Below are 10,244 nucleotides of genomic sequence, written 5' to 3'. Positions count from 1 at the left end.
AAGAATCAAATGAAACAAAATTATTTGATTGACTGTGCATTGCATAAATGTTTTGTGTACTGACTGCAATAAAATGGACTTCAAAATGGAACATTTGATTTTGCTTATAATTTCAATTAGACCACAAATATTTGAGGCAAAAAAGCACTATCATGTCCTTCATGGCAAACAGTTTGCAAAGCGATGATGTTTACACAAACACGCACACACAGGAGACAATAATAATCAAAAAGATTCTCCTGATGAACTGGAAATGTAAATAGAAAGATCCTGCTGGGTTAGATTACCATGGGTCTGTGCTATTGAGAGTTGTATAGGCTTCACAAGCCCGTGTGTGTGTGAAAATGCACGAGTATGCTTGTTCGTGTGTGTGTGTACTTGTGTGTCTCAGGGTATGTTGGCCAGCCTGTGTGTAAAAGTGTGTGTGTGTGTACTTGTGTGTCTCAGGGTATGTTGGCCAGCCTGTGTGTAAAAGTGTGTGTGTGTGCTCAGCGCAGGGCAGGAAACAATCAGAGGCCGATGGCTGCGCTGGCAGGCGCTTCATGGGTCAGTGTGTGCAGTAATGACTCCTCTTCTCCAGCGCTGTGCCACTGATTCCTCCTGCGAGACCCAGGGAGCGTCATCACGGACAGGAAGTCACTGTCAGGCCGCATCATGAGATTGATCTCCTGCTCTGGTTCCCATTTCAACGTTCTCGCAGAGACAGACATTTCATCTCCTTTACAAATACATGTCCGTCTGTCTTTGCAAAATGAAATAAAACATATTCCAAAACTCTAAAATGAAACACGCCTAAAAATATAGCAATATGCACTACACTACATCAATATTACAGGATCCACTGGAGAAAGATATTAAGAAATATTTTAAAAGCTTTGACTGGAGCAAAGACTATTTCCTACTTTACATAACAGTGGACATAACGCTTATATAACAGGAAATAATCGTTCATGTTGATTTGCATGATGCACCCCATTAGGCTGCTACCTGCAGTGTGTACTTGAGAACACTTGAGAGAACAATCTGACACTGATTACATTGGCCTGCACTGGCATCACAGTCATTTGAGCAGTAGGCTGAGAGTGCAGGACAGAGGAATTAAAAGGACAAACATGTCCATAAAAATAAATGGCTGTGCAAGTGAGACAGTTCTATTATCATTCTGTAAGAAAACGTTTGACCAATTAGCAAATAATGCTATCGAGACTTCCAGCGCATATGTTTAGTACCTTATACGAACTTCAGTAGACTACACATTTTTTATGCATTTGGTCAAATGTAAATCTATTTAAAATAAACACGAAAATGTGAGATATTTTAGAGACGTATTTTACAAAAGGTAGGCCAGCACACCAATACATGTGCTGCCTTTATTTACATTGTTTGAGCGCTCAGGCTCAGTACTCATCTGATATGTGGTCTAGCGGTCAGTTGAATTTCCAGCGATCTCGTCCCGGCTCTTGCGACAAGTGCGCATTATCCACTCGTGTTCATAGTCGTCTGCGGGAAAAACACATTGATGTAGCCTACTGATAATCAAATAAAGATCCGAATGACGCAAATTATCTTTTAAACACTTTAAAACAGGCCATTTGTCTACCAAACAAAAATAATAAAATAATGAAATAACTAATAGGCCTAGTTTATAAATACAATTTTTACATTTAACTAAGGAAGGCAGAGAAAACGTGAACAGGAAGCACACATTCTATATCAAACTGAGCATTAAAAATGGACACATTCAACTGAAGTGCTATTCACGCCTGCATATATGTCCAATCAAGGTAACAATTAGGAGAAAATAACTTCTCATTGGTACTTCAACCACCCATAAATCACACCCCAAAAATTGACGACATTTTAAACAAGGATAACTAGCCCACCAAAACAGCGTATAATATACTGTTTTTCATAGTTAGAATGAAATGAGTAGATAATTGCAGAGCAAGAGGTAGTCTAGGCTACAGTATATAGATTCTCTGTTGGGACTGAATCGGAGCGTCGCAGCTGCACACACTTGAGCACTCACCCGGGGGAACAGTGTGCGCAGGGCCCATTGTTGGGAACAGGTCTGAAGCTGTACCCTGATTGTGTGTAATTGCCTGCAATAGCCCTAACAGCCACTCCAAGTCGCCTCTCGCCAGTCACCACTCTACCTGGCTAGCGCTTTCGGCAATTGAAATCACAGCGCTCCCCTGCCCGGGTCCGCACCATGAACCGCGGCAGCTGCATGCGAAACACTGCCTATCCATTATTTTTGTTGTGTTGCCTTCCCCATTTGCAACAGACCGAGGTCACCGTGAAGAAGGACATTTCATCACTATTTTAAACCAATTAATACCGCTGCACCGGTTTCTGCATGGTCGCAGGGTCTTAGAACCGCAATTACTGTTTCCCCCAGCGCGCATGTTAATGAGACGGAATTCACGCATTTTCATATTTGCTGTAATTTGCCCTTCTCGGATTGTGATCGTTTAAGTCACTGCTAAATTGATACGTTAACACAATTCTATTTGAGGGCACAGGTGGCCACCATGGTTCGGATGCGATCGAAATTCTGAACACTTAACATGTGCTTCATTTGGTTTTAAATTGTCACTGTGAATATCTTTTTTAACACCCACTATGAAGCATTCTATAATAACTGTCTATTCTATATCTTTGGGGACATTCATTTGGATATATACTATATTTATAATATACAGTATATATTAATATATTATAAATAGCCTTTATTCGAAAAATAATTAAGATACACATTTTTAAGGAACAGATTATCCTCAAATTGTTACACAAAATAATATGTGTACATATTTTTTAGTGCTCATGGTTGTAAAATGTTTGTTGTATTTTGTAATAGTTGGTTCATAAAAACAACAATGGATTAATTCCAAAATCAATAATATATATATATATAATTTACAATAACTTTTATTAAGCATACATTATACGTAAATCATGATATAACATGACATCACAGGCACATGAACACTACAGATATATGTATATAAAACATTTCAACCCATAGGCCAGAAGTCTGCTCAATGTTAAAATGGTTGCTGGGGTCTATTGGTCAATATTTATTAATTACCCCAAATCTACCACAGAAGTCCTTGCATACTTCAGTGTACATATTGTTTTTGATTGTATTTATTTGATTGTACTTATTAATTTTGTCATGCAATTTGCTATACCTTTGCCCAGGTCAACTTTGTAAATGACAATCGGTTTAATTTTCAATCAGCTTAAAATAAATAGAAAAGCTGTAAATATAAAATAAATTTTTTTGGAGGTAGCATAAAAGACGGGAAACAATAATGGTTCCTTGTTAAAACATGTTGATCTCCAACCTTAAATGACACTCCAAGGGAAAAGTTCTCTGCCAACAATGCAGCTGCAACACTTAACAGCATTAAATGAACCTAATGGTTGTCAGATCACCTTGAATAGATTAGCCAACCATCCAGCCCCTTAATGACACATTTTTTACACTGGAGTTGTCATTATTCTGCACTCTAGTTAAGTTGTCCGAAAAAAACATTTTGTGTTCCAGTTCAAAAAAGTTCCTTGAGGAACACTTGTTAAATTGGTGTTTGAGGAACACTTACATTTAAACTATTTTTTTTTTCAACTTTATTCTGAGCAATTTACAGGGGAAATTAGGGTGAACTGCCTTGCTCAGGGAGAGAATAAAATATTTTCCACCTTGCCAGCTCTGGGATTGAATCGAGCAACCTTTTGATTGCTGGTCAGATGTTCTAAACGCCATTTGCCACCCATACATTTAGTATGTACTGGTCTTCAACCTGGGGTCTCCTGGGGGTCTGTGGAGCTACTGCAGTGGGTCCTTTCCATATAAATTATTATTTTTAACTTTATTTATCTATTTTATGTTTTGGCTTAACCTTGAAAGAGTGAAAACTGAAGTAAAAAATTATTATAGACATATATAGAGATTTGTTCCTGAATAGTGTGTGTGGGATTTAAATCTAGTGAAATGCCAAATGAACCAGGGAGGGAGGTTTGTTTCTGAGATAATAATGGTTTTGTGGATGGAAAGAGGGAGAGAAAGGGGGTTTGTTTTTGGAAGAATAAAAAAAAACTGTCAACATAATATTGAAAAGAATATCAGTGCAAAGATTAACTGTAAAATGTGACCAATTGCTATACTAATTAGTAAAAAATATTATTTTACTGCCTTGAAATAGTTATATTAATAGTTATATAGGGATTGGAGTTATTCTTTAAATACATTTACCAGTGTAAAGTAATTTACATTACCCTATTGTCAAGAGCAAATAAAAGTAATGAGTATACATTTTCATACAACCATCCTGCCTAGGTGGCAATTAAAAAAAACGAGTTGTACAGGCAAACAAATAATGGGGGTCCCCAGATTGCCTCTTGATTTGGTGGGGTCCATGGACAAGAAAAGGTTGAAGTAATACTTGAAAGTGTTTGTTTCTTACAGAGCACAACTGTGGTCTTGTTTTCAGCTTACAGAGCACAACTGTGTTAGAACCCTATATTACTAATCAGGTGGTAACTATTCCTTCCACATTTGCATAGGCTCATTAGCAGAATGGAGTCCACTGTTAGCCTCAGTGCTGCAACAAAACTGTCAGTGTTTAGCATGTGATGACCATAGAACAGAAAAAATTAACTGGAATTATTTCACTTATATGTGTGACACCAAAAAACAAATCTTAAGGCCACGCACCTACTAAACTACACCACAGCACTGCTTCAGGGTTCCTACAAAACCTGCTGCTACATTTAACCAGTAAATGTTCATCCAAAACTCACCAAAGGTGATATGAACCATTAAAATAGCTATTTTTCCCTGGTAAACTCCAGGGGTAGACCAGGGCAGGGGTTAATTTGACAAAATGTAAATAATCTGAGTGGAATTGCAACTGAGGAGGATATGGTTTAAGGACCCAGCGGTATTATAGTAAACATGAACATGCTGGTTGTATCCATTTCAAAAAGCTTCAGCTTTTCTCTGTCCCAAAAGGCAAAGTGGTCAAAAGTAACGCATCCCACTGTGAATAGTGTCAATTGGGACACACAACTTGACTCACAATAGATTGGCAAAAGCTCAAGCCAGGGGTGTTTTACTTGGCAGTGGGATGTTTTTGAATGTGAACCTTTCTGACTTTTCAAAGGAACAGTTAGTCCAGTCAGCTACAACAAACAACACGCCAATTGGTCTCCTTTCCACTTTTAAGGCTGTTGCTCGTTTCCAAGGGGAAAAAAATATCAACCATGAAACACAAGCTAAAATGTTTTTTGTGCTAATACAACTGTGCAAAGTAAATGCACATCAGCATCATATTTTACTTTATTCCCCTATTGACTGTTTTGACAGCTCTGACATCAAAAGGTTGTTTAAATAAGTTATTCAGGAGACGTCTAGTAGAACTGGATAAAAATTGAAAGCATGTAGGTCCATTACTCGCTGCTTGCCGGACTGACTGCCACCTCAGCGCTGTCCGCTTCCTCCCTTGCAAGACGCTCTGTGAAGATCCTGAATTTCTTCACCCGCGTAGCTCTCCTGGCTAGCGTTGTTACACATGATCAGGATAATAACAGGGCGTTTGTCTTTGGCAACGGCACTCTTCAGATTACAAGGCCGCCGAAGCCCTTTACACGTCTCGTTGAAATCTGGCCTCGTAGGATCAGGACCACTCTTTCTAATTCCATGTACTGTACGACACCTCCAATGGGTCCTTCCATATAAAATGTCTCTCAAGTCGTCCCTTACGATTTCTAGCGGGGCTTTATTTTGTGTATCCCCAAGCCCGGGCCATAACGCTGCATGCTTTTTTTATGATATATTTGTTTCCAGTGCAGAGCATTTTAAGTAGGTGGAGACAGTGACTCAGTCAGGCAGAAGTTGGCTCCGTGTGCAGTCGGTTGGCCGGCAGATAGAAGGAGGCACACTCCTTTGACTTCCAACTGCGTCACCACTACACTCCCCTGACTGGACCAGCTTGAGGGGGGGTGGGGTGGGTCATAGCCAGATGACCCCCGCCTCGCCTCGGCTGGGCTGCCGCTGTGAAGGCTTGAGATTCCTCCACCGGTCTTCTTCCTTCCATCTGCTTTTGTGCTTCTTCTCAAGTCTTGGCCCAAAGCCTGGGCATTTCCCTGACCCTTCCTGCCCAGCCCAAGAGCAGCTCTCTGGGCTGAGGGCTCCCCCGGTGCTCCTGCCCGGTCACCCTTCGCCTCTCCCCCTATGCTGTTCTTGAATGCATCCCAAATAATACCCTATTGGAGCCGTGTTCAAAAGTAGCGAGCTACTGTGTTCAGGGACTAGGGGGTACGGGCCCTGGTCAAGAGTCCTATACTATACAGGGAATAGGGTGTCATTTGTCACAAAGCCCTTTTGCTGTCCCGTCCCACAGCTGTCTTCCTCCCCTCCCCGAAACACCTCCCCTCCACAGGGAGAGCAGTTCCTCTCAGTGTCCAGTAAGTGCCGGGATGCTCTTCTTACCACCTTCCTGGACGGAAGCCATCAACAATAAATTGTATCTTCACACCCATTTTGACAAATGTACCTTCAACCTCTCTGCGATGGAAACAAATCCAGAGGATCCGGAGTGACCTGCGTCACATCATATATGTCGAAGTAGCGTGCACGCTGGAATGTGAATCAGCTTTGATGGCTTAGGGTATTTAAATACGCTCAGATTTTGACTCGGCCTAAAAGTGCAGCTAGGGGTAGACAGAAGACACACGTCCCCAATGTCACTTCAGTCAGGTTCCTGAGACAAACACTTGAACCCACCAGCAGCAACTCACAGTACAGTAGCTCCAAAAGCAGGAAGAGTATTTGTCAATTTTAAACAAATGCATAGCACGTCGTATCTCTCAATTCTGGAACATGGTTATTGGATTGGGCGGAGGGGGTATGAGAAGTGACATATCGGCGGATTCGAAAGACTGACATTTTATCCCTGATAGTATCTGTAACACCCAAGACCATCTGTAGTAAACTGCTAAATCAATGACACATTTCCTGGGTAAGAAATACCGTACCAAATCGCAGTACAAACAGCAGACAGACCAAATTAATCTGAATCACATTATTGGAACAAGTCTATTGGCTTTTGCAGCTCCTCCTCTTTTTCCCCTCAACACTGCTCTCACTCAGTTTTACTATCTCCAGAACTGATCTGAAGGACTCGAAGCAGGGAAAATCTGAATATATTTTTCGTTACAGATGTTCAGGACATCTGTTAAGCTGTACATCTCTTCAACTAGTTTTGTTTGTCTGTTGCATATATGCATATATAGAAGATGAGCACGCTTCGGTTCCCTGAATAATACACGGATACTAATCTTTATAACGCTGTCTATAGTTACACTAGTTTTTCAACCAAGGGGGTTCCCAAACTGTGGAGCTGGCCTGGCAGTGTCCGCTATTAAATCACACACTGTTCCCTGCCTGTCAGTGATCATTTGTATTAGTGGCGTGCTAATCCAAGACAAGGATGAGTATCCACTTTCATATCCCACTTTTTCTTTCACTTGGTGTGTACATGTATGTAGCCAATGCATTCACTGTTTCCAAAAAATCCTGCCTTGGCTTCAACATATGCCAAGTGATAGCATACACTACAGTCCATTATTTCCCAAGACAGACGATGACATCACAGCTGGGCCGTCTCCAGTCGATACGGCGTCATCCATTCCATTCACAGAGGTACTAAGATTAGATCCATAACGGTTCCTAATCCGAGACATTGTATAGTGATGCAAAACTTTGAAAGCTGGAGCGGCTTTTGGAATTCCTATCTGAAAACCTGACAGACCTTGTTGCCTTCAAATCAAAGAAGGCACTCAGTGGGTGGAAATAAATGTGTTTCAGATTTTCTCTTTGAAAACAAAACTGAAATGACTGCAGTGGAGAGGCACGTCTGAGAGGACTACGGATTAATTTGGTAATAAGGCTTTCTCTGCCCTGAGCTACATGCAATAATCTATGAAATTAGAGAACCTCTGAAATCCATTCATTTTATTTGACCAGTTTTTTTACAAAATGTTTCCTACGTGGCCAGAGGTTTACGATGGGCTAATATGTGCCCTTAACATTACACTAAAGGAAATAATCTACATCACATTCAGAGGTCGCAAAATAACACAAGAAAAAAACACAGCATTGCAAAGTAAAACTCTGCAATGGAAATGTCGAGGTTAATGTGCTCTGAGTTCCGATGAGCTATTATCTACGGCTTGAGTTACGAATAACGTGATACGAGATTCTTAGATCGGTTCTCAAACATTCCAAACCTTGGCTTGAGCTCTATCAAACTCGCCTCACCTGCATTCCTGAGAAAGTGTTGCTCATAGTCAGTAATGACCCTGGTGTTGGGGTCATAGAAGCCATCCCCACAGTCATAGCAGCCACTGGGAATGACATGTGGCGGGTCCAGGTTGGTCAGTTGAGACACTCCTGACAGGATTGATAGACAAAACCTCAGTGTCCAGCCAAAAACAATGACAACAGTTAAAACGAGGATTGTTCAGATTGTGTTAAAGATGACTGAGATACACAGTATGTGTAATTTGCTATAGCATAGAGACTGAATAGATAATGAATCTAATACTTGGTATAAGATTTGTGTGGAAGAGGAGATGACTACTTTTCAGCACAATTCATTGCTGTTACACATTAGTTCACACTCAAGAAGGTTTTCACTGTATAATATGCTTTAATTAGGTTTACCTGCAGGTTTGAGTCCACTGCATCTCTCTGTGTAGAACCGTCTGTCATATCCATCACAGTAATCCCAGTCCTTATTCCTATACTCAAGACCATCAGAGAATGCATACTTCCCCTGTGGATTAAACAGAGTGTAGTTTCAGTCATGAAACACCCTGCAAGAAGCTGTCTTTGTTCAGTTATACATTTGAAACTTGTCTGTAATGCCAAAAGAGGGGATTTGGGCTAAAAGACGGAACAACTTGTCACCACTTCAATTGTGTTTTGATAGGGGAATTACATTTAACCACAACATAGGCCAAACTAAGTGTGTCAATATGCTTCAATAGTCTTTTAATCGCGTAGCATTTGTTGAGAGATCTGTGTTCCGGTGGAGATTTTACCATGAACAAAGGGAGGTCTGAGTCGGCTGGGAGTCAGGTGTGTTTGGTAATGGGCTTGCTAGACCTAGATCTTGTCTAATGGACCATAGTAATCATGATAATAATCGAACTGGTTACTATTAGGGCCGAGATACGCATGAATGAGCAGTTGACCAAAAAGGAATGTCTTTCCTGTGTGGAACATGCAGAGAGCACATGTAGCAAGAGCGGTGTAGAAACGCAATAACTGCGTCAATGAATGTGAATGATTGCTAAAGTGGAACAGATGTGATGAACATAACCAAAGTGAAACACATAGACATACACACATATGACGGGCACAGACACACATACACACCAACATACATACCTGTTTGGATATACCGTTCTCCCAAGTTCCTTCATATTTGCTTCCACTGGTGAAAAAAAGTACACCTTTTCCATGGAACATGCCATCCTTCATCCCCCCTACATATCTCGTCCCTGTGGGAAACGTATACTGTCCGTCTCCCTCCATCCTGAGGAACAGAGTAAAGTAAGTGCAGAACTACAGAGGAGCTATCTAATACACCAGTGGAGAGATGAAAACAATTAACTTAATCATGTGCCCAAACTGGTGCAAGCTAACGCTCAACAGTACAATAGCAACAGTATAGTACTGCTGTTGTAGCTAGCCTAGACAACGTTACGCACTTAATTAGCAACTTCACTGTACTGTAGTACACATTTGGCCAGGTGACTATTAATGATGTATGATGACTTAGTAGTTGTTAATATTACCTCCCATTTTTGAAAGTTCCCTTATAACTGCTACCTGTGAACTCCATGTTTGTTATTTTATTAAAAGTTGAGAAAGTGAAGAAGAAAAGGTCTCGCTTAGTTAGCTATTAACACAACAGCTGCCTGATTCCTGCAGCACGCAGTGTTTGACAACGTCGCTATGGAAACGCTAAGGCTAGGGGTGGTAAAGACAGTAGGCCTTGTATGTCCTATTGTATTTTGTTAATTCATTTTCATATTTATTATGATACAATATGTCTAGCATGTTGTCCAGTTTCTAAGAAAACAACTAGGCTTGTCAGCACAATAACTAAATAGCTACTTTTAGTGTCGAATAATTAAGTCCAAAGCCGGAATCTTTTGTCGCACTGAAA

General features: G+C 40.7%; 1 protein-coding gene across 4 annotated transcripts in view; it reads right to left on the bottom strand.

Moving 5' to 3' along the window:
* Nucleotides 1-44: 44 nt before the first annotated feature.
* morn5 (MORN repeat containing 5) overlaps nucleotides 45-10,244 on the bottom strand; it is a 29,296-nt gene continuing 19,096 nt past the window's right edge. Inside the window, exons 1-6 of one of the 4 annotated variants that reach the window (XM_020053589.3) lie at nucleotides 9,871-10,228; nucleotides 9,461-9,608; nucleotides 8,732-8,843; nucleotides 8,327-8,458; nucleotides 1,409-1,500; nucleotides 47-690 (exon numbers count right to left, since the gene is read on the bottom strand). In XM_020053589.3, the coding sequence (XP_019909148.1) occupies nucleotides 1,421-1,500; nucleotides 8,327-8,458; nucleotides 8,732-8,843; nucleotides 9,461-9,608; nucleotides 9,871-9,917 (519 nt within the window). In that variant the 5' untranslated portion in view covers nucleotides 9,918-10,228 and the 3' untranslated portion in view covers nucleotides 47-690; nucleotides 1,409-1,420. Of the gene's footprint in view, nucleotides 1,501-8,326; nucleotides 8,459-8,731; nucleotides 8,844-9,460; nucleotides 9,609-9,870; nucleotides 10,229-10,244 lie in introns of those variants that run through there. The other 3 variants (XM_010877685.4, XM_020053590.3, XM_020053591.3) reach the window with 3 other exon arrangements.

The sequence above is a fragment of the Esox lucius genome, chromosome 14 (genome assembly GCF_011004845.1).
Source record: "Esox lucius isolate fEsoLuc1 chromosome 14, fEsoLuc1.pri, whole genome shotgun sequence".
Lineage (NCBI taxonomy): Eukaryota > Metazoa > Chordata > Actinopteri > Esociformes > Esocidae > Esox > Esox lucius.
This window is presented reverse-complemented; position numbering and strand designations above follow the sequence as displayed.